The 24,466-nt window shown below is 39.2% G+C and overlaps 1 protein-coding gene across 4 annotated transcripts in view; it reads right to left on the reverse strand.

The window, feature by feature from the left end:
- Positions 1-24,466, reverse strand: part of BCAT1 (branched chain amino acid transaminase 1) — a 117,789-nt gene that overhangs the window by 16,014 nt on the left and 77,309 nt on the right. For all 4 annotated transcript variants that reach the window (XM_021666854.2, XM_021666855.2, XM_064377355.1 and 1 more), the window contains exons 6-10: positions 21,237-21,400; positions 14,043-14,185; positions 8,592-8,677; positions 4,802-4,942; positions 1,645-1,719 (exon numbers count right to left, since the gene is read on the reverse strand). In XM_021666854.2, the coding sequence (XP_021522529.2) occupies positions 1,645-1,719; positions 4,802-4,942; positions 8,592-8,677; positions 14,043-14,185; positions 21,237-21,400 (609 nt within the window). The remainder of the gene's footprint in view (positions 1-1,644; positions 1,720-4,801; positions 4,943-8,591; positions 8,678-14,042; positions 14,186-21,236; positions 21,401-24,466) is intronic.

Genomic DNA, 24,466 nt, shown 5'->3' on the forward strand with positions numbered 1-24,466 from the left:
TTTCATGACTCAGTACTATCTGACATCACTCAAATGATCGAATTTTATTTTACTTTTCAATATGTCTCAGACTCTCTTAGACAGTTTTACTAATTGACAAAGATGGTAACTGGGTTCCACCAAATCCTCTAACTTGTGAAATGCTTGCAAATTACAGACCAATCTCTTTTCTGAGTAGCCCAGCATTGTCTGGTATTTGGTATGCCTACTTAAACTGCCTGATGAGACATTACTGTAGGTTGTTGCTCAGAAAAAAAAAAAAACAGGCAAAACCAAGTTAGCAGCATAAAAAAATAGATGTGTATACCATTTGATCCCAGAGATTTATCCTTAGAAAATAATCAAGGATGTACTGTTCATAATAGTGAAAAATAATTGCCAACAACATAAATGTTCAATAATACTATTTCTTTAAAAAATTACAGTACATCAATATAATGGAATTCAATTAAACTTTATAAATGCCATTTGAGAAAACTATTGCTATAAAAAAGCAAAGCATTTATTAAGTGAAAAAACATGTAACAAAATTAAGTACAATATGATCCCATTTTGTTAGGAAAAAATAACTATCTAAAAGTATACTGGCTGGGCATGGTGGCTCACAGCTATAATCCCAGCACTTTGGGAAGCCAAGATGGGTGGATCACCACTGAGGTCAGGAGTTCGAGACCAGCCTGGCCAATATGGCAAAACCCCATCTCTATTAAAACTACAAATATTAGCCAGGAATGGTGGCAAGAGGCCTGTAATCCCAGCTACTTGGGAGGCTGAGGCAGGAGAATTGCTTGAACCCAGGAGTCAGAGGTTGCAGTGAGCTGAGATCACACCACTGAACGCCAGCCTGGGTGACAGAGTAAGACTCTGTCTCAAAAATAAATAAATAAATAAATAAATAAAATGCTTACAAAATAATGAAGTTTAAGACATCAAAAATTGGCTGGGTGTGGTGGCTCGTGCCTGTAATACCAGCACTATGGGAGGTTGAGGCGGGTGGATCACCTGAGGTCAGGAGTTCGAGACAAGCCTGGCCAATGTGGTGAAACCATGTCTCTACTAAAAACACAAAAATTAGCGGGACGTGGTGGCCCATGCCTATAATCCCAGGTACTAGTGAGACTGAGGCAGGAGAATTGCTTGAACCCAAGAGGCAGAGGTTGCAGTGAGCCAAGATCATGCCATTGCACTCCAGCCTGGGCAACAAGAGTGAAACGCCATCTTAAAAAAAAAAAAAAAAAAAAGACATCAAAAATCAAGAGTGATTATATCTCAGTGTTAGAATCAGATGCACTGTAATTTTCTTCCTGCAGTTTCTTCTACTTTCAAGTTTTTTCTTCCTTTTTTTTTAAACAGAAGTATGTTATACTTCTTAATGAGATTTTTAGATGTTATCAAAATCTACATATATTTTTTAATGTTAAGTAATGTAGTCCTGAACAATATTTTCTTTCTTTTTTAAAAACATATATCTTCTTTCCCATTTCTGTTTTGCTCATGCCCACACACAGTGTTGGGAATATCTTCCTGAAATTTAACTTATTGATCTCAACTTATAATATTTACCCTTTTTCATTGAAACACAATTTAGTTGTAAGCTCTGACAGAAATAAGGTGTAAGAAAAGAATAGAAAAGAAAACCTTTACCTGAATATCAGTTAACTTGCTCAAGATACGGCTTGCCAGCTTAGGACCGTTCTCCATAGTTGGAATGTGTATTGTCTACAAAATAAAAGAAAACAAGATAATTTGAGGGTATTCATGTATATGGTGATAACAGATAAGACACTCAGTGATTCTGCTGTGCTAAGGCAATTCCACTGAAGTTAAGGAATAGCACTAAAACCTACTGACTGCATGCTAGCTCCTTATGCCAAAGACTTTTGTATTCTAAATTTGAATAAAAACTAGCCAATGATAGGTTGTACATTGCCTACCAATTAATTTTAGGGCACAAATGGTTTGTATACCAATCTTCAGGATCATTTGAAGAACGAAGAGGAAGCTACAGGTACCAAAAATAGCAGCTACACTTAAAGAACCCTACCTCTTCCAAGATTCTGAGAATCTGTAAGGATGAATGACTGTCTTCTACATGTTAACCCTTTGGCAGGAATGGGAACTCAAAGATATTTTGCCACAATTTAATGCAAGTCATTCTGGGAGCATAAATTAAAGCAAGTCTATGCCTTCATAAAAGGGGCTTCTATACCTACCTCTGGCCCAAGCTAAGCTTCCAGGGGCCACTACCTCCATAATACTGGACAGCATGATTAAATGCATGGCTGAAAGAGATTTCATGCTTCTAATTTGTATCTGACATGTCTACTCGTGCCTTGCTGGCTTGCAGGTTTTAATAGTTTGATTTTAGGAGATAGTCTGTGCTCTCAAACACGTTTCATATTATGCCCATTAGTACAATAGGATAATTAGATATATTTTTGGCTGTAAATGCTCCCTAAACCAGGACCATTGAAATTATGCTAAACTTTATAAATTTCTTATTTCTAGAAGTGAAATAATAATTAAACTTAAAAAAAATGGCCTAATGACACCTTCATTAATGGATGGATCACATTACCTCAATGCTACCATAGTAAGATACTAAACAGTAGCATTATTATCAATGTAAGTACTCATATAAAACAGAATAATTCTTCTCCCATGAAACCTTCAATCCATAGATGGAATTATGTCAAGAGCAATCTCTTAAAAGCAAGTTCTTCAACAAATGAAGCAGCCACCATTAAAGTCAGAGGAGTTGAAGAAAACTCGGATTAGCTGAGGGAAAATAACTATAAAGTAAAATTTGAAAACCAGTAGAATTTGTATTTACGGTTGATATTTGAACAACATGGGTTTGAACTACACAAGTTCACTTAGACATGGACTTTCTTCTGCCTCTACCATTCCTAAAACAGCAAAACCAATCCCTCCTCCTCCTCCTCAGCCTACCCAACAATATGGACAAAGATGATGAAGACCTTTATGCTGATCCACTTCCTCTTAATGAATAGCAAATATATTTTTTCTTCCCTACAATTTTCTTAACTTACTTTATTGTAAGAATACATATATAACATATACAACATACAAAATATGTGCCAATCGACTGTTTTTGTTATTGATAAGGCTTCTGGTCAACAGTAGGCTACTAGTAGTTAAGTTTTTGGAGAGTCAAAAGTTATATGCCAGCCAGGTGTGGTGGCTCATGCCTGTAATCCCAGCACTTTGGGAGGCCAAGGCAGGTGGATCACTGGAACTCAACATCTTGAAACCCTGTCTCTACAAAGAGTACTAAAATTAGCTGGGCATGGTGGTGTACGCCAGCTACTTGGGAGGCTGAGGTGGGAGGATTGCTTGAGCTTGGGAGGCAGAGATTGCAGTGAGCCAAGATTGTGCCCCTGCACTCCAGTATGGGTGACAAAGACCCTGTCTAAAAAAAAAAAAATTAATATGTGGATTTTTCAACTGCATGGGGGCTGACACCCCTAATCCCTGTGTTGTTCAAGGATCCACTGTAACATCAGTAACTTAAGCCAGTTCACATTATAAAGGTAATGCTTGCATGCCTTTAAGTTATAAAGTTAGATGCCAATGTTAATCATAAGTACTGGAGCTTTGTTATAAAGAGGAAAGCACAACAATTGGCAAGAAAACAAAAGTATGACACATATCAAATCAGACTAATTTACTAAGAGGAAAATATTTCTTCCTACCAAATCCTTGAATTCCTTTTGTAAGATTTTAGTAAATGCACCAGGTTTGCCAATGAATAATTCTTGTACAGTGGTCTATTCATTATTAACAATAACAGCATTAATAGTAATAAATCGAGGAATTGACCATTCAAATGCATTTTTCATAATTATTTGCCATTCCTAATCCAATAGTTTGGAAGTACTTTTGGTAACCAGAAACTGAAATGTAACTACATATAGAGCCTTCCTTAGTGTGCTGGTAGGAAGGAAGAGAGAAGAATAGAAGGCTAGCGGCATAGCTCCAATCCCTACATTTAGGTAAGACAGATCTTACACCTGTCCAAGGACAAAATTCACTTCCTGCCATGTTTGAGCTTACATGAAATCACTGGATACATAGTAGAAATATGCTAATTCAGTTTCATCTGGATACATTGCCTCAGTTATTTTTTTTTTAATGCCAAGTTAAAAAAAAAAAAAAAAAAAAACTAGCAGGGTGCAATGGTGCACTCCTATAGTCCCAGCAACTCAGGAGGCTGAAGCACAAGGACTGTTTGACCCCAGGAGTTTGAGGCTGCAGTGAGCTATGATCACACCTAGCCACTGCACTCCATTCTGGGCAACACAGCAAGACCCCATCTCTAGCTGGAAACCACCATTCTCAGCAAACTGACACAAGAACAGAAAACCAAGCACCACATGGTCTCACTCATAAGTGGTTATTTAACAATGAGAACATATGGACATAGGAAGAGGAACATCACACACTGGGGCCTGCTGGGCTGTAGTGGGGTGGGGGACTAGGAGAGGGATAGGGGAGGGATAGCATTAGGAGAAATACCTAATGTAGATGACGGTGTGATGAATACAGCAAACCACCATGGCACATGTATACACATGTATGTAACAAACCTGCACGTTCTGCACATGTATAACAGAATTTAAAGTATAATAATACTAATAATAAAAAGAAAAAATAAAATAAAGAAAAACAAGAATGATAAAACTTTTGCATCTTAGGTCTGGGTCCAAATACAATTTTATCCACACGCTTAAATTAATGTAATTGGAAATGATAGGTAGGGAGGAAATACTTGTCGTACCTCGCCTTTGTACAGTATGTCAGAAACTGGGCAAACAACACAGGCTGTACCAGAGCCAAACATCTCCCTCACTCTGTTCCCCTCCAGGGCGGCTGTCAAGTCATCCATGGTGAGATATCTCTCTGACACCTTAAATTCGCCCTGCACGGAATATAAAAAATAACAAGCATATTTTAAAGGAAAAGGCATGCCAAACAATTGCAATACTTATTGTTCTGCTTAACATTCTGATTGCACTTAGACAAGGTCATAATCATCCTTCAGGGGAAAGCTGGAAGGGTCACACCATCTTATTGGTGAACACACTGAGCTGTTAAGCCACCTACTTCAAGGTCACAGATTTATATATGAGATTATCATAATATAAAATACAAGACTGTCACCATAAGACACATGGTATACGTTAACATACGCCTGCTTTTTTGCCTTCTTATTTGTTAACTTGTACAAAGTCTCACAAAACTGATACATCTCAAGTGTTGCTTGATGCGTGCTCCATGTTAACAGTGTCTTAGGCCGGGCATGGTGGCTCATGCCTGTAATCCCAGTGTTTTGGGAGGCTGGGGCAGGTGGATCACTTGAGGTCAGGAGTTTGAGACCAGCGTGGCCAACATGGTGAAACCCCGTCTCTACTAAAAATACAAAAATTAGCCAGGCGTGGTGGCAGATGCCTATAATCCCAGACACTCCAGAGGCTGAGGCAGGAGAATCGCTTGAACCTAGGAGGCAGAGTTTGCAGTGAACCGAGATTATGCCACTGAACTCCAGGCTGGGTGATAGAGTAAGACTTCGTCTCAAAAAAAACAAAACCCCAAAACACAGTGTCTTAAACCCTACTTTACCATAAAGGAGAACAATGTATTATATAATATTAATAATTATAGCTACCATTTATCAAGTACCCGTTATTATGCCAAGTTCTGTAATTCTAAGGGTAAGTACTATTGTCCCCATTTTACAGATGAGGAAACTAAGGTTCAAGAAGGTTGAGGGGCATCTCCAAAACCACAAAGGAAATAAATGACAGAAACTCAATTTGAACCCAGGTCTGATCTGATTGGCTCCAAATTTGGTACTCTTTCTACCTTTGTCTTTTTTTTTTTTTTTTTTTTTGAGACAGGGTCTTGCTCTGTCACCCAGGCTGGAATGCAGTGGCATAAGCTTGGCTCACTGAAGCCTCAACCTCCCAGGTCCAAGTGATCCTCCTGTCTCAGCCTCATGAGCAGCTGGGACCACAGATGTGTGCCACTATGCCCAACTAGGTTTTATTTTTTATATTTTATTTGGTAGAGGTGGAGGTCTCCCTGTGTTGCCCAGTTTGGGCTCATGGAATCCTCCCACCTCAGCATCTCAAAGTGTTGAGATTACAGTTGTGAGTAACCATGCATGGCTTACCTATGTCTTTTATGGAATAAAGAACAGACTGAAGTCAAATATCTGAAATACTCACTGTTTTTAAACATTGAATGTATATTTGGACTTTATTTGAGCAATTGTATTGTATGTAGTTTTTTTCCTAATATTACTGACAGTTGACTTTACAGTGACAATTCTCTTCCTTCTCTTTCAGTATCACATTCAATTGATTTTCATCATGTTATTAGTGGTATAACCTCATTGACTTCTGCCAAAGTGTTTGAATGTATTCTTTGCTCAAATATAGGAAATGGGGGAAAAAATCCTGATCCTTTTAAGCTATCTGTTTAATAGTTATTCTTTAATCTGTTTAATTCTCATTATTTTATCTCGGTGGTTCAAGTTCAAAGTTTGTCAACACGTTATTTGAATAGAGGGCAACAAAAAAAGATGGGTTTTAAAAAATCAGATAAGAGTATTTTTTAAAATCTATAAACCCACAAGAAAGAAAAATGGAAATCAAATATCTTGGCAATTTTCAAAGTATTTTGAAAATATTCAAAATATTTGAATATTTAAAAGAAGAACTCATCATGCTGTAAATAGATTTAGAAGGGCAGGAAAATATGTCTGCAATAGAGATATGGCTCTTTGAAAGTTTCAGTTTCCCTCAGTCTGCAATTGCAATTACGTCGTTCAAAGGTAAATAAACTGCAGAAAATCAGCCAACTTAATTGAAAACAAGCTGAGTTCTGTGTCCTGAAAAAGAAAAGAAAACTCTTTTGTAAATAAGCAGAATTGTTTTTACTCTGCTCACTCTTACTTATCTTTGGACAATTTCCCTCTTTCTGGCAAGTAGTGGTGACCCCCCACATGCCTCTTGGCATTTCATGTCTCATGTTTTAAAATAGCTTTTAAAACAAATTACAGCTATGAAGTCAAGAAAAAATTTCTTCCATAATAACCTATTTTTCATGCTAGCAAATCATTAGTGTGGGAAAGTATTTCCACTTGCAACTTGTCATCAAACCTTCTGTACTTGGTTGATATTTTTCTTTAATAAAACAAAAATTACTGAGCTTCGAAAATATCTTTCCAATTGCAAACATATTTAGGACAGGGCAAGCTGTTTGAAATTATACCAACAGTTTGTAAATGTCATGCCCAATGTGTCAGCCAGCATGTAGCAGTTGGGTCTTGTCTACTTCAGGGTTTTGTAGAATTATTTATAGCACATTTCATCTATTTTCAAAGTCTTTTCCAGAGAAACCATGCTAGTACGCTCCTAGATAACGCGTATGTTTCTAAACATTTGTCCTCTTAGTACTATACTCTTTGACCACAGTAAGCTCAAAGCCTTTTTGTGTTCTTTGGAGACCATTTTAACAGTTGAGTCAATAGTTCCCTCCAAGAACCTTTACCAGACACCCAATTCATTCAATAATTTGTCTTGAATACATTGTCATTTCTAAAACCAAATTTTTTTTTAATTTAATTTAATTTAATTTGATTTGTTTTTAGAGATATGGTCTCACCCTGTCATTCAGACTGTAGTGCAGTGGTGTGATCACAGCTTACTGCGACCTTCACCTTCTGATCTTACGCCATCCTCCCACCTCAGCCCCCGCACCCGAAGTAGCTGGGACTACAGGCATGCACCACCATGTCCAGCTAATTTTTTTGATTTTTTTTTTTTTAGAATCAGGGTCTCATTATGTTGCCCAGGCTGCTCTCGAATTCCTGGGCTCAAGTGATCCTCCTGCCTTGGCCTCCCAAACTGCTGGAATTACAGGTGTGAACCACTGCACCCACTCCACCAAGTAGTTTCATATGCTTGCCTGTGTTACACAATTTGAAAGTCTACTGAAAACAACCTTACATTTGCTTGCATGTTCTGATTTTAAAATAGTCATGTATATGAATTTTGGAGGGATGGGGGTAGGACAGAGAGAAAAAGAAGGCAGCCAAACCAATAATGTAATGTTAGTAAACATTTATATGTCAGTGAAATTATTTCATTTCTCTGACAAGCACGGTTACACTCGTATAAATAAAGAAAAGGAAGAAGTATCATTGCCATTTGGAAGCAACACGAACTTGAGAAGTGAAGGACTGGCTGGATGGAAGCACACCAAGTATGAACCAGATAAAAGTTGGTAGGAGATACCTGGTAGATTGAGACCTCTACTAGAATACTTCTCCACTACCACATCTTGCTAAACTGGTTTCTCTCTGCCCTCCCTATCAACAATACTTATTTAAATAGTCTTGCCAAGAAAGCCCTTCTAGAAGAATACTTTTCATTCACATTACAATTGAAAGATTAGATAACATTGGTTGGAACCACAGGATATTATTTCAACACTAGGCTGGGCTTATTTTAATTGTTTTTTGTTTCAGGCTTATAAAAGTTGTTCATATCAAAGGCACCCACCCACTGATGTGCCAGGTCCAGAATGCACTGCCTTGTCACTCCTGGAAGAATGATGCCATCTAGCGGAGGAGTTGCCAGTTCTTCTTCTGTCAATCAGAAATTGGGATATTTTCAAACTTTCAGTATATTAGGCATGCTTTATTATCACAGCCATTTTGCTAGTAACAAACAAAGAAAATGTTACTGTTCTGCATGGTAAAATTTCCCAAATCTCCCAAATCACATTTCAGGTAGACTCTTATTAAAAAAAAAGAAAGCTACTTATCTAATCATCTTCAGTTTACCCTTAACCAGTAAAATAATGAGACGGTTTTCCACCAACAAACAGTAAGAGTTATTGCATGGTCTTAAGAGGAACAATCTGAAGTGAAATTTTACCTTAGCAGATGAAAGGTGGTTAGTAATCAGAATAATGTAGATAGGATCTTACTCAAAAAAACTGGTCATTACCAAACCTTCTAAGAATGCTATGGAGGAGGCTATTGCCAAGAAGTGTACATGCCTACTCAGACTGGTCACTGCTTCCATGCTCCCCTTTGAGAGTCTACTTTTTTTTTTTTTTTTTTTTTTTTTGAGATGGAGTTTCACTCTTGTTGCCCAGGCTGGAGCACAGTGGCACGATCTCAGCTCACAGGAACCTCTGCCTCCCAGGTTCAAGCAATTCTCCTGCCTCAGACTCCCAAGTAACTGGGATTACAGGCAAGCACCACCACACCCAGCTAATTTTTGTATTTTTAGTAGAGATGGGTTTTCACTATGTTGGCCAGGCTCTTCTCAAACTCCTGACCTCAGATGATCCACCCACCTCGGCCTCCCAAAGTGCTGGGATTACAGGCATGAGCCACTGCGCCCAGCCTGAGAGTCCGCCTTCAGTGGTTTTCAAACCTGGTGGAGCATCAGCATCAAGTATATGTTGCTGCCTTCCCCCTCTGAGGTTCAAATGTAATGGGCTCAGAGTGAGCTCAAGCATGCATACGGCTAAAAAAGAAGACATTCAAAAACAAAACTCCAAGGCTGAGCTACTGGTCTACTGTGAGATGACTGCAGACATCCCTAACTACTGTGAGGTCTAGTGGGACAACTGTCCACAGGCATCATGTGTGGTCTATCAGCTGCACAACTCTCCTTACAGTACCCTATGGCACTCAGCATCTCCCTCTTCTCCTCACCTCTGACACCCAGGAGTCTGAATCTAGTGAGTCTTGACACTGAAGCCACCACCCTCTTTCTCAATACACAGTGGCTCTAGGCTCACCTGCTCCACTGGGGTTACATCTGACATGCCCAACAATCAAGCTCTATCTGAAATACCAAACTCTATCTTCATCCTTCTATCCCCAGAACTGGGCATTGTGCCTGGCCCAGAGTGTATTTAATAAATGCTTTTGAATAAAAAATAAATGAATAAGTTATCTTTGCTAAGATACAGCAGTATGGCTTTTTTGAATTTTGTTTCTGAAAATCATCTGCTGAAAATTGCTTTCTGGAAAGGAGAAAATTTGTTCTTGGCAATGTTCTTAGGGCTACTCTTTGTCGTGTTTAGAAGTGTTGATGATCTCAAAATAAACATGTGTTTTGCAATAGCTAGCTAACTAGACACATAAATGTACGGATCTATTTGTGTGCGCACATACACACACTTCCAGTGCCCCTAAACCGGACCTTTCCTAAAGCTTGCTGAGCTCTGAGACGACATCAAGTTAAATGAAAACAGCAGTCCCGCATGTGCAAGTGCTGTTTTGTGAAATATATTTAACACCCATATCTGTAACCACTAGCCTGAGGTCAAGGAACAGAACATCTGCTTCTCTGGTTGCCAGACAGAGATGATGACATGACAACATTTGGGTGAGAAATATTCATTTTCCTCTGCAACCACAAACATACTTACAAGAGCCAGAACTCACTCCAGATTGCCCAACATGAGGAAAACACAACCTACAAATGCAGCTTGTTTTTGACAAAGAAATCATTTTTAGGAGATGGGGAATTTAGAAGCAATAACAGCAGGATTCATCTGTGACTTCCCAAAGTCAAACACTAATGGAAACCAGGAATGTAGGTCTGCGTAAGTGCCCTAAATACCATCAGCACAATTAGCCATTTATTCTACAAATACATATTGAGTGCTATTTACTGTTTTAAGCTCTATGAATACAGCAGTGAACAAAACTGACATAACTCCCTGCTTACTTTCTAATAGGCACAGGTAAACATTTATTGTGTTGACAGTACATTAGACTACGGAGGGAGAAAAAAAGGAAGGAAAAGCAATAGAGAGTGCTGGGGAGAAATAGGAAAGGGAGTTTATGATTTTGATTAAGGGCTCAAGGAAAGCCAGACGGATAATGGGATTTGTAGGCAAGGATATGGAGTATATAAAAGAGCAAGCGGTGTAGATATCTGAGGAAGAATGCTCCAAGTCGAGTCAGTATAAATGCCTGACGTGTCCGAGAAGATTCAAGATGTGGCCTGAGCAAAACCAATACTCACTGCCATGGTCGTTATCCCAAAGTAACTGTGAACTCAACCACAAGGACGGGTCTTATTTTTCAGGGTATCTCCAGGGTCCAGGATATGATACAATGCTTTGTTCAAACAGTGAATAGCAAGTGTATGGGTTAAATTACTCATCAACAGAGTGATGGTGTGTGATCTTACCACCATGGGTGCTGTTACTGAAATCAAAACTCCCTTGAGTTACAAGCTGAGTGCCACACATAGTGACTGTGCACAGCACTGTGCTTTGAACACATACTATCCACCACCCCATCCACCTTCCTGCACCAGCCGTCTCAACCAATAGGAGCAGTGTGTGTAGGCACTCATTAAAAGACAGCAGGCTATTACCGAAAGAACTCTGCTTATACCTCCCATCAGTAAAGTTTGTGAAAATCAATATTTTGCTGATTTATTCATTGTTCATTATATTTTCCTAAAGCCAAAACCAAAACTACTACAGAATTGCTTCAATGTCTTTTTTTAGTCCAAAGCTTTTTCCTAGCATTTTATTTACTTCAAATATTTATTCTATTTCCTTTCTTTCTCCTTATTCTGAATATTATTTGTTCTGTTAGATGAACATCCCCAAAGTGAAGGAGCATGTTAAAACTAAAGTTATCTCAGGAAACCATAATCTGAATAGTAACACTCTTAAGGTCTTGTATATTTAGCAAGAGGCAGAAGACAAATTCACTTATTTCTATTCTGACCTTTAAAAGCCACGGTGGAAATGTTTCATGATTGTTGTTTGGATAAAGGACAATTTTCCACCAGGATGGTTTCTGGTTAAATCATGTATCTCTGATTCAGACTGTACTTAAATTCTGACATCTCCCATCCATAAAAATAATGATGGTACCACCTCTGAATGATGTAACTGTTTTTGTTTCAAATTGTGTGGGTTTTTTGGTGGAGTTTGGAGTCAGGGTAAGAGTGGGCAGATAGGAAGAAGAGTTTAATCGGCCTATTATCTTCTAAGTGCAGAGGTCAACACTCACCGGCTACAATCTTCCAAGCATAGCTTTTGTTATAGGTCACATATAGTAACTCAAATTTATAAATCATAAATATTCCAATATAAATTTTATTTTCAAAAACTGCCAAGTATAAACAGCAGGAATGGAAGAATGAAAATGATCCGTATCTGGTTTTTCATATGCCAAGGATTACCAATGGCCAAGCCCAGGACAAAATGTACTCACCACACCTTCTGTTTACTCTACCTCTGACTGCAATATAAGACTCATCTTGTTAGTCTCTGCAACTAATACTAAAATTAGTACTTAGCTCTGAATTCAGCCACATCTAAATTACTATTTTCCTCTTTTTGTAGCCAGATAATATTAGAACAAGAGAGTCTACTATAGCTACTTTCAAATATAAATTGCATTTAAAAAAATTTAATTGAAACTAATACTGAGACTTCATAAGTATTTGGAAACATCATTTATATATCTAGTCTCTATAATTACTACTGTGAAATGAACAACCTAAGAATGTAAACAAGTCTAAAAATATGTTTCCAGATTTGGTATGATTTTCAAAAATCTAACAGAAATAAATGCCTATCTGTTTTTCCCCCACCATTGGTCATTTAATTCAATATCATACACATTGCCAACACTTCACTGAACCCCTATAGTCTCTGCCAACTAATAAAAAGAACAGCAAAGAAAAGCAATGAGTAGTCAGAATATAAAAGATAATAGAGAAATATAGATTTCTATAGTGGATATATAAAATTGTCTTCAATGAAACAGAATCTAGATACAATTCCAAGATACATTGCTTTGTCTTTTAAAATGGTGTTTTTTAATCAAATTCAGTTCTAGAGTAAATTTGGAGAGATTGTGATACATTTTCAAAATATGTAGAAAGGGCAACAATTGTTAAAAGAATTACAGACAGAGAGTACACAAAATCCTTCCAGTAGAATCAGTACACTGCATTTATTACCATAGCATTTTTTTTTTTTGAGACAGAGTTTCTCTCTTGTTACCCAGGCTGGAGTGCAATGACGCGATCTCGGCTCACCACAACCTCCGCCTCCTGGGTTCAGGCAATTCTCCTGCCTCAGCCTCCTGAGTAGCTGGGATTACAGGCATGCGCCACCATACCCAGCTAATTTTTTGTATTTTTAGTAGAGACGGGGTTTCACCATGTTGACCAGGATGGTCTCGATCTCTTGACCTCATGATCCACCCGCCTCAGCCTCCCAAAGTGCTGGGATTACAGGCGTGAGCCACCGTTCCCGGCCACCATAGCATTTTATACACAGTATATGGTGAATGACCATTTACCTGATCTGAAACCTATCTCCCAATGCAAGGCGTTCAGATAGGAAAATCATAGGGGAACTGCAGAAGGGATAAGGAAGCAAATCTTCCAATCATGGTAACTTAAATCCCTTAATGTGACATCTCAATATCTCAAAAATCAGTACATCTAGAGCCAAAAATCAAAAAATGAAAAAAAACCTGTAGAGTGTCTTTAAATCAAAACTCAGCCAGGTGCAGTGGACCACACTTGTAATCCCAGCACTTTGGTAGGCCAAGGCGGGTGGATCACCTGAGGTCAGGAGTTCAAGACCAGCTTGGGCAACATGGTGAAACCCTGTCTCTACCAAAAAAAAAAAAAAAAAAAAAATTAGCTGGGTGTGGTGTTGGGAGCCTGTAATCCCAGCTACTCAGGAGGCTGAGGCAGGAGAAACCCGGGAGGCAGAGGTTGCAGTAAGTCGAGGTGGGACCACTGCACTCCAGCCTGGGCAACTCCATCTCAAAAAAAAAAAAATTGAAAGTCATGTCTACTTGGGCAGCAAAAGCACCGTAGTTCCTTCTTAGTCTTTGGAACTGTGCTATTTACTCCCTTGTACTAAGTTTCTAGCTCTTGTCTTTCTGGTCCTGTTGAAAATGACTGAGAAGTGTGCAGGGTGAAATCTGAGTGGATTACCTCCATCTTCATTTATCCAGTAAAGAAAAAGATTCATAGTTCCCACTTCAGTGATCTGATTGTCCTCTCCATAGAGCCACAGGACCTGCTGACACCCATTATCCACTGCTTCACACTGGGCAAAAAGAGATGAGCCGTAATTCCTTTAAGAAAGAGAAACACACAGGTTATAAACATACTTCATCCCCATTCCCTCATCTTCTACACTCTGATAGTCTCAAGTCCTTAATTCACATGTGGAGGTAGTGAAGGTATTATGTTCTTAATATATATTACACTCTCTGGTCAACTGCATAACATTAAAGAAAAACCCATTAGAGAATCTAAGTGATTTAGCTGCATTCATCGGAGAAAAAACAAGATGGAACCTCGAAATCTTAACTTGAAATATAACGATAGAAGAACACAGGTAAATAGCCAAGTTAACGAGAACAGTGAAAAGTTACTGAGTATGCTTCCATACACCAAGCAATTTTACATAAATTATTTCTTTTAAATGTCACGCCAATACTATGAGGTAGACACTATCATTAGTTCCATTGTTTAGATGAGAAACCAAGGTTTAGAGAAGTAACTTCTGTCAAGTTTCAGTAGAAGAACAGCGAGTGTGCATACTCTCATTTAAGACCTTTTAATGTATACAAGGAACACATAATGCCTGATGTCTAAATTCGCCTAAAAGGTAGGACAAATGTTCAAAGTCTCGATGCTGACCAAAATGTATTTCAAAGCTTGTTTTCTCAGCCTGCACCATTCATCCCAGATTATTTAAAATGAAAGGAACACAGCATATTCCCCTGGAATGACGGTTTAGTTTTATAATACTTTTAACGTATCATCTTTTATTTAAACTTACATGGGAAAATTATGGAGTATATTATAAAATTCAGATGAATATTTTAGACAAAATATGAGAGTCCTCAAATAAATATCATGGCTACTTGCCTCCCTACACCCCTGGCTGTGTAACTCACTAAGTCTGAGAAGTACTGCCATAAGATAGTCAAGGGTTGGGAATAAACCCTAGACAACTCGTCTTACTGTGAAATCCCCAGAAATACACAGAAACAAACAATGAAAAACAACTAAAATGACTACAAATGTAGTAATGCAAAACTCCTACATTACATCACATTAACGTAATCTACCACAAAATACCTATTTAGGTCTCTTGGACTATCTCTTTTACATCTGGGTAAGATTACAATTTGTACTGTTGTCTATATAAAAGTGGAGCAGGAAGCCAGGAGCGGTGGCTCATGTCTGTAATCCCAGCACTTTGGGAGCCAGAGGTGGGTGGATCATTTGAAGTCAGGTGTTCGAGACCAGCCCCACCAACATGGTAAAATCCTGTCTCTATTGAAAATACAAGGATTAGCTGGACATCGTGGCAGGTGCCTGTAATCCCAGCTACTAGGGAGGCTGAGGCAGGAGAATCATTTGAACTCAGGAGGTAAAAGTTACAGTGAGCCGAGATTGTGGCACTGCACTCCAGCTTGGGTAACAGAGTGAGACTGTGTCTCAAAAAATAAATAAATAAATAAATTTAAACATTAGAGCCACATGTTAGTGTATATCTACGGTTTTCATTTGTACAGCCTCCCTTACCACTATATTTCATACTCTTATAAAAAAAGGGTTTTTACACGGAGCTAGGTCATTCTGCTTAGATTGACAATATAGCATCTTGCCCTACCACAGCTGATGACAATATAGCACCTTGCCCTACCACAGCTGAATTAAAGGGTGGGCATATAACCTAAGATAGTCACGTGATTTCTTCTCTGGGTGCATTTATTCATTTTAATGTATATAACTTGAAATACAGGCATTTTCTCCCTTCTTGGGTTGTTTACTTGGTATGATGTAAACCGGGCGTCTGCTGTGTCCAAGATCACCACACTTCATAGATGAAAGTATCTGAAGTGGGAGAGCCCTAGGCCAACATGGAGCCAGAGATAGAGGAAGAAAGGAAGAAAAGGGGGGATATGCGAAAGACACAAGAAACTTGGAAATAATTGCTTGAGCCCCTAGCAAGTCCACTGCTAGCATCCTAGTTTCATAAGCCAATCGATCCCTGTCTGCTTAAGATCATTTTGAGTCGGTTTTCTGACTTGCAACTGAAAGAACAGTAACTAATAGCTGAAATACCCAGTAAGCTGTGGAAAACAGATAACATACTATGGTGATTGCAGTTGGAGCATGATGAGGTTGATGTGTACCAAGGTAATGTTAAGAGCCATTGAAAGGGTCGGGCGCGATGCTATAATCCCAGCACTTTGGGAGGCCGAGGTGGGAGGATCATTTGAGGTCAGGAGTTCAAGACCAGCCTGGCCAACATGGTGAAACCCCATCTCTACCAAAAATATAAAAAATTAGCCAGGTATGGTGGACCATGCCTGTAATCCCAGCTACTCGGGAGGCTGAGGCAGGAGAACCACTTGAACCAGGGAGGCAGAGGTTTCGGTGAGCTGGGATCGTGCCACTGCACTACAGTCTGAGAGACAGAGCAAGGCTCCATCCCCTGTACCTGCCCTGCCCAAAAAAAGGCATTAAAAGGCCCTTAAAACATACACTTCTAAATACAGATGACAAAATGTAAATTCTTGGTCAATGTGGAGATGAAACAAGTCTGGTATACGAATAGGAAACTATTGTTTAATGACCACAAAATGTCAAATAATCTTTATTCATAATTGATAGTAAATAGATGATAACTGAGTTAAATTATAAATGCTTTTTAATAATGAGTATAAACCAGATTGCAGGGGACATCCAGTAGAAAGACCATAGACTTGGGGTAAACAGTCCTGGGTACAGCTCTTGAGCTTCCACTATTTGGTAGATGTGAACTTAAGCAAGTTAGTCCTTATTTTTGCCTCATTTAATTCATCTGGCAAATAAAAATATCTGCTTTGGGTTGTTTAGAAAAAATAAATAATAATAAAAAACAAAAAAAATTGAGTTACATGAGACTGTTATATCCTAATGAAATTAAGTTTTTAAAAAATAACTATTTTGGTGGGGTGTGATGGCTCATGCCTGTAATCCCAGGGACAGGAGACCAAGGCAGGAGGATCGCTTGAGGCCAGAAGTTCCAGACCAGCCTGGGCAACACAGCGAGACTGCATCTCTAAAAAATAACTATTAAAAAAAAAACAACTATTTTACTTGAAATGTTTCTCATTCATAGGCACAACTGTGAAGTTCTACCATACCTGAAAATAAATCATTTTTGATATACAAAATGCCTTTTAGACTGTATTAAAAAACACATAGAGAATTCTTACAGGATGAATACTTAGCCTTTCAAAGAAGCTTCTAAATACAAATGCATACACACTTTTGAAAGTGTAGTTGAATTAAAACCATGGCTCCTCAGCTTCATGAAGCACTGGGCAGGAAAAGAGAATTAAAGACAGTGACTATTTCAATGCACTGAAGAGGAAAGGGTTTTTTATGTTTAGTGTTTAGTTGATTGATCGATGTATTATTATATTCTATAGATGGTCTTTATTCCCCCCCAAATTATAATTGTCTCAAAGTTCTCTCACAGGTATAAGCTATATTATTAATGTCCACAGGATAACTGATACCATGGTAATATAGTTGGGTTCCCGCCCATGTACTGCCAATATTCATAAGAGAAACATGTTCTTGGAGGAAACAGAGAAATGAAAAAGTGAAAAAGCTGTTGACATAGAAACATTTCAATATAGTTTTAAATAGAATAGATATCTGGGAGAAGTGACATATTAAAAACATCCCTCCAAAAGAGTAAATTCTATTACCTAAAATTTAACTGATTGCTTCTAAGATAAAGAGAGTCCATGAGATGAAATGAGGAAGTGAGAACGCCTCACAGTATCAGTGACCGTGAGAGGCTACTACAGGTTGAGGATCCCTAATTCAAAACTTTGAAATGCTCCAAAATCTGAAACTTTTTGAGGGCCAACATGATGCTCAATGTGGATTTTGAATTTTCAGATTAGGGAAGCTCAAAGAGAAATATTCCAAAATTCAAAATCCAAAACACATCTGGTCCCAAGCATTTCAGATAAGAGATATGCAACACATACCTGCCAGAGAGGGTACTAAGTACTTAACCACATTATTTCATTGAGTCATCTAAAAGCAACCCTAAACTTTATTGTTCTTTTGAAGACTTGGAGAAAGAGAAGATTCAGTTGTAGAAGATCTCACAGATAGTTGAGTGTGTAACTCCCAGATACCTGACTCTTAAAACCAAACTTTTAATCATTAGGTTATCATACTGCATTTGCTGAGAGCTTTCTATATGTTGAGTACTGTCCTAGGCACTTTCTATTATCTCAATCTGTGTGAAGTATTATTGCCTCAATTTTATAAATGAGGAAACTGATACATAGAGCAGTTAAGTAACATGCCCAAGGCAATTAGGTTGGTTTGTTTTTAAAGACTTCAGGTTTTTTCAGAGCAGTTTTAAGTTCCCAGCAAAACTGAGAAGAAAGTACGAAGATTTCCCATATCCCCTTCTCCCCATCCAAAGGAATAGTCTCCACCATTATCAATGCCTCACGAGAGTGCTACATTCGTTGCAATTGAGGGACCACATTGACACACCATTATCACCTGAAGTCCAGAGTTTTCATCAGTGTTCATCCCTGGTGTACTTTCTGTGGGTTTGGACAAATCTATAATGACATTTACGCACCATTATGACAGGTTTTTAAGCCAGGTCTTTCTGACTTCAAAGCTTGTACTCTTAAATGCAGAATCAGAATGCAAAGAAAAAAGAAAATACTAAGAGAGAGAGGTTGTGTGTGTGTGTGTGTGTGTGCATGTGCAAGAGAGAAAGAGAGGGGGAGAAAGTCATATTCATTCCAAATTAACTGAGTTGTCACATGGGTCTAAAGATGTTTCTACAGTGCAAGACCTTTCTCTAGCTCAGTGCTTCTCAAGCTTGGCTGCATGCTAAAGAATCCTGATGCACAGTCTCTGCCCCAGACCAAATAAACCAGAATCTCTGGAGGAAGGAACCAGGCATCAGTATTTGGTAACACTCTCAGGTGATCTTAATTTGTAACCAAGGTGAGACCCATTATACTGGGACTCTCCATTAGCTGTGTGCAACTGTATTACTTTCCTCACTTGTGTATATTTAGAATAGAAGGATAATGCTACCTCCAAACCTTCAAAATAGTGGCATAATCTCAGAATTTTTTAAAAAAATTCTTCTCTCTTTTCCTCAGATGCACTTACACAGAAGCAGAAAGTTCTTGAGCTTATGAAACTCAATAGGTATTTAATAATACCAATTAACTAGGGGGGTCATAAAAAATGCTCAAAGGCAATTGTTGACTTAATTAGGTTTATAGATGTAAAAAGACACAAAACTAAAGTTAACTCCAAATGTCTTTGCCAACTCAACAGGATAATACTAAATGCAGAATCTTTTGTTCCCCTTGTACTTCTCCAGGTCAGAAGCATAGGATGAGACAGCCCTAGGACTTTTTGGAAGTGATAGGCATATAGGTTAAATGCCCATCCTTGTGGTTACCACCTTTCTTCTTGCCATTTTTAATCTATGAGTTTCAACACTTTCTTCTCTGGTCTCTTGCATTCCTAAAAGATTTCAAGTCAATTTCCATTTATCGTAGTCCACCTGAGCCTAATCAATCAAAATGTTTTTAGAATAGATTTTATTTTTTAGAGCACTTTTAAATTCATGGAGAAATTGAGCAAAAAGTAGCAGAATTTCCCTATTATACCCTTCCTGACTTCCCTCTCAGTTTCTCCCATTATTATCATATTGCACTAGTGTGGACCACGAGTCCATAGTTTACACTAGGGTTCACTCTGTGATGTACTGAAAGCATTAATTTTTAACTTGCCTACAGTGATCACGTATTCTATGATAGTGCATTAAATCATCGTTTACAAAATAAATTACAACCTGCCCAAAAACCAGTTAGTAAAGATTACCTTGCAATTTCTGTGCCCCCATGTTATCTTTTTCCTTGACAGGCAGGGGGAGCTAGAAAGCAATATTTTAAAAAGGGAAACTTTCCTTATTACTTCTCATCAAGATTGTTTATTTAGTCTAATGTGGACCCTAAGAGAAGTTTTAACAAAGTAGTGTATATATATGGTATGCAGGGGTACGTACGCATATGCTCTGCAAAGTCTGAACCAGTAAAAAAAGAAATCAAGAGTCAACAAAAGTAGTTTTTAACCTGGCTAGCCTAGGACACAGGAAGGCACGCTCTAACCCAGAAAAAGGATAGACTTCCTAGTTTTAATGCACTCCATTTGGATTTCTCTACCCATTGAGGGAATGTAGTTGCTGAATTTGCCAATGGGGATGACTTTTATAACTATTCATTTTTTATTTGAGAGAAAAGAAAAAGGAAATACAGCAAGACTACAGAAGGGTCAAAGCCAGTGGTCATTGCCTCTAATACCTCCAGCACACATCATGTGACTCTCCCCCTCCTCCTGAAACTACATGTCCTACTAGGGCCCACAAGACTGCCATGGAGTCACCTCCTAGGACAGCTGCTGCCCTGGGTATGGAAACAACACCACTTGATACATGCAAAGCAAGAGCCCATGCTGCTAAATCCAGCTATTTTCGTTCACCCATAGGGGCATTCCCAACTCATGGCCAAGTCCATCCCCAAATCATCCAACACTTTTCAAATGCTCTTTTATTACCTGCCAGCTACATATGGCCTATGAGACTGGCCTGACAGAGCCAAAGCAGGGCTGTCTCTCAGCCAGTTGGCAGCAGGTGTGGCCACAATCTGTGGCAATGAAGACAGCACTTCAGTGAAGCAGGCACCTTCCCCAGACAGCACTCCCTGGAGCCAACTGAGAGCCTGGGTCCCAGGACCAGATGCTCTTTAATGCCAGCCGGCAACCTGCAGCCAGAGACCAGCACCCGGAGGCAGTTCGTCCAAAGCACTGATGTGATGGTTGTTTTAGTTTCTTACTTTAGTTCTTCCCTAAGTATCATATCCAATGCTTCCCCCTTATGAAGGCCCAAGGGCTATCCTTTAAACTAGCACATTTAAAACACTGAAAATTAGCTATGAAACACAATGAGTATTAACGTTTGAAAATTATTGTATGTGTTCATAGTGAAGTGAAGTGGCAATAACTAAATGGTCATGAAGGGATCTTTCCTTTAAACAGAGGCACAGATTTACTTACCCTCCCATCTTGCAGTCCCCAGTTCCACCTTCCCAGGCTCTTACATACTTGGGATTGGCCCACAGGGACACTGGATTAAAGGTTCCACTTGAAAAATAAGGTCCCACTGGGCTCAAGATTACAAAGAGCAGGGCTTTGGTAGGTTTCTTGACTCCAAGAGAAGGCTGCAACAAAGCAGAAGTACACACAACTGTAACTTACAATGCAGACACCAGTCTTAAAGTCTAAAATAGATTTATGTCTGTCTCCCAGAAGAAGCCATCGAATGATAGGAACTATTGTCATACTTCTAAAGTTGAGTTACACAAAGCCTAATGCTTTTTTTTTTTCCAGATGGAGTCTTGCTCTGTAGCCCAGGCTAGAGTGCAGTGGCACGATCTCGACTGACTGCAACCTCCGCCTCCCAGGTTCAAACAATTCTCCTGCCTCAGCCTCCCGAGTAGCTGGGATTACAGGCACATGCCACTATGCCCAGCTAACTTTTGTATTTTTAGTAGAGATGGGATTTCACCATGTTGGCCAGGCTGGTCTTGAACTCCTGACCTTGTGATCTGCCCGCCTCAGCCTCTCAAAGTGCTGGGATTACAGGCATGAGCCACTGCGCCCAGCTGCCTAATGCTTTTTAAGAAGGAAATCCTGAGAATGGAGTACATATATTTCATTTTGCTTTGCTTTCTGAGTTACGATTTTAGCAGAAAAGCTAGATATGTCCATTTTTGTATGTTAGTAGGGTTTTGGAGGAGAGACATATTTCTAACAGCTATCTATATCACACTTTTCAAGGTTGCATTGATTGGGAATTGAGAAAGGGGAGAACCCAGACATGGTTTTAGTCTTTGGGGGTTAGAATGTAATATTTACTTCTCTAACTCATCTTTCTGTTTCACAGTCTAAGTGACTGCTTCAGGACATGGCAGGGTCTTCAGCAGGTGGTAGATGCAGGGGAATGTGCCATTAGCACACCTGCCCACATCGAGTAGCAGGTAGCAAGAGTAGAGCTTCAATACAGGGATAAGTACTGTTAAATCAAGTTTAGCCTACAGCTGCCTCATTACATATCTTAAGATCAGCCTAAATGTTTCTCTGTACATCATGAACTACAACCTAAATGGACATTATAAACAGACTGTAGCCTAATCTTGTGCCAATCACTGAGTTTTGGCCAATCAAATGTGACCAAACTATTCAAACTGTTCAGATAAGACAAATGCTGAGCTATAACCAGTCCAGCTGTTTCTGTACCTCATTTCTGTTTTCTGTATGTCACTTTCCTTTCTCTGTCCATATATCCTCTTCTACCACCAGGCCGCGCTGAAGTCTCAGAGCCTACTCTGGCTGGGAAGGCTGCCTGAGTTGCGAATGGTTCTTTCCTCAATTAAACCGTTTTAAATTTAATTCGGCTAAAGTTTTCCTTTTAACAATATCATCAAAATATCAGGGAATGGATGCCTTGTAAATAACAAAGACAGAAGGCCATCTTTCCCACAAACACTGAAAAGTCAGAAGCCCATGATGCAAAATCATGCCAATTCCTCCAGCACCAGAGCAGTTATAAGTAATTAGGATTCACTGTTTATTAAGGAAGAAAACTGAGAGACCCAGCGTTTTGAAGGCTACATATTATAAAGGTAGAAACGATCACTGGGCTGTCCTCAGCAATTCAAGAACACATGAAGTGAAAAAACAAGGCAGGACTATTAGGTTAAGAGTTTTGGGATATAAACCACCTGTGTCCCATCTTCACTAGAGCCCGGTCTACCTGGATAGGAATGGGGATCTGTCAGGGAAAGAAAAGAGAATCTTTAGAATAGAAGAGACTCAATTTCAGCTGATTTTGTGGCTTTGTAATGTTTCTTGAAACTGGCTGAAAGTGAACTTTGGGATATTTTTATCTGAACTTCAATTAAATTAAACTTCCTCACAGTCCCCCACCCACTACTGAACACTCGGATCACCAAAATCAGGCAGGTAAAATATTCATGAGCATTAAAAAATATGTTTGTGCAAGTGCAAACCAATGCCATCTGAAAAGTATGCCACCCTCGGAAACAGGAAACTAATTTTATTAGCATTCCATCCGAACATGACGACCAAAGGGCCTGGGTGGCCACAGAACAAACAGATGATGATGGGAAACTAGGTTAGAGAAATCCGTCTGCAAGCTACAACAGATTTTGATTGTTAGGTTGTGTTTGTTGTTTAATGGAGGCTGAAGATTACACAGGAGGACCACCCTACCAATAAAGGATAAAGAGCCTCAAAGCTTTATTTGCCTTTTCTGGTTTCATTGTTTGGAAGGAAAAACCTAAGCACAATATACACACCTGCTTTTCTTCCCAGCTATGATAAAACTTAACCATCTTATCTCTGCATTTTTATTTAACCTGTCAGTTAGAAATGATACATTCATTTCATGGGTGCCTTGAAGCAGAATATGTTTGATTTTTTTAATGAATCCTATGATACGGTTTGGATTTGTGTTCCTGCCCATATCTCACATCAAATTGGAGGAGGGGCCAGTGTGAGGTGATAGGATCGTGGAGGTAGATTTCCTCTTTGCTGTTCTCTGATAGTGAGTGAGTTCTCACGAGATCTGATGGTTTAAACGTGTACAGCACTTCCCCTTTGCGGGCGACAGCGCCCTCTCGCGCCCTCTCGCGCCCTCTCGCGCCCTCTCGCGCCCTCTCTCTCGCGCCCTCTCTCTCGCGCCCTCTCTCTCGCGCCCTCTCTCTCGCGCCCTCTCTCTCGCGCCCTCTCTCTCGCGCCCTCCCTCTCGCGCCCTCTCGCGCCCTCGCTCTCCCCTGTCGCCCTCCGCCCCCGCCGTGTGAAGAAGGTCCTTGCTTCGCCTTCACCTTTTACCACAGACATAAGTTTCCTGAGGCCTCCCTGTCACGCTTCCTGTTAAGCCTGCAGAACTGTGAGTCAATTAAATCTCTTTTCTTCATAAATTACCTAGTTTCAGGTAGTTCTTTATAGCAGTGTGAAAATGGACTAATCCACCCTAATGATAAGGAATTAAGAGAAGCTGCCCAACATAATTTAGAGATATAATATGCTGGCATAGTCTCAATAATTTGCCTGGCTTCTCAGTTTCTGAATAGAATAGCTTATTTGTGGACAAGCTAATAGCATTTTAATAGCACAAGAATGGCTGGGACTTTTTTCACTCTGAACTCATGTATTTTATGCAAACTACATTATAATAAAAGAATTATATGAAAATTCTTTCC

This window comes from Aotus nancymaae, unplaced genomic scaffold (assembly GCF_030222135.1).
Source record: "Aotus nancymaae isolate 86718 unplaced genomic scaffold, 86718_ANA_hifiasm-v0.15.2.pri h1tg000016l, whole genome shotgun sequence".
Classification (NCBI taxonomy): Eukaryota; Metazoa; Chordata; class Mammalia; order Primates; family Aotidae; genus Aotus; species Aotus nancymaae.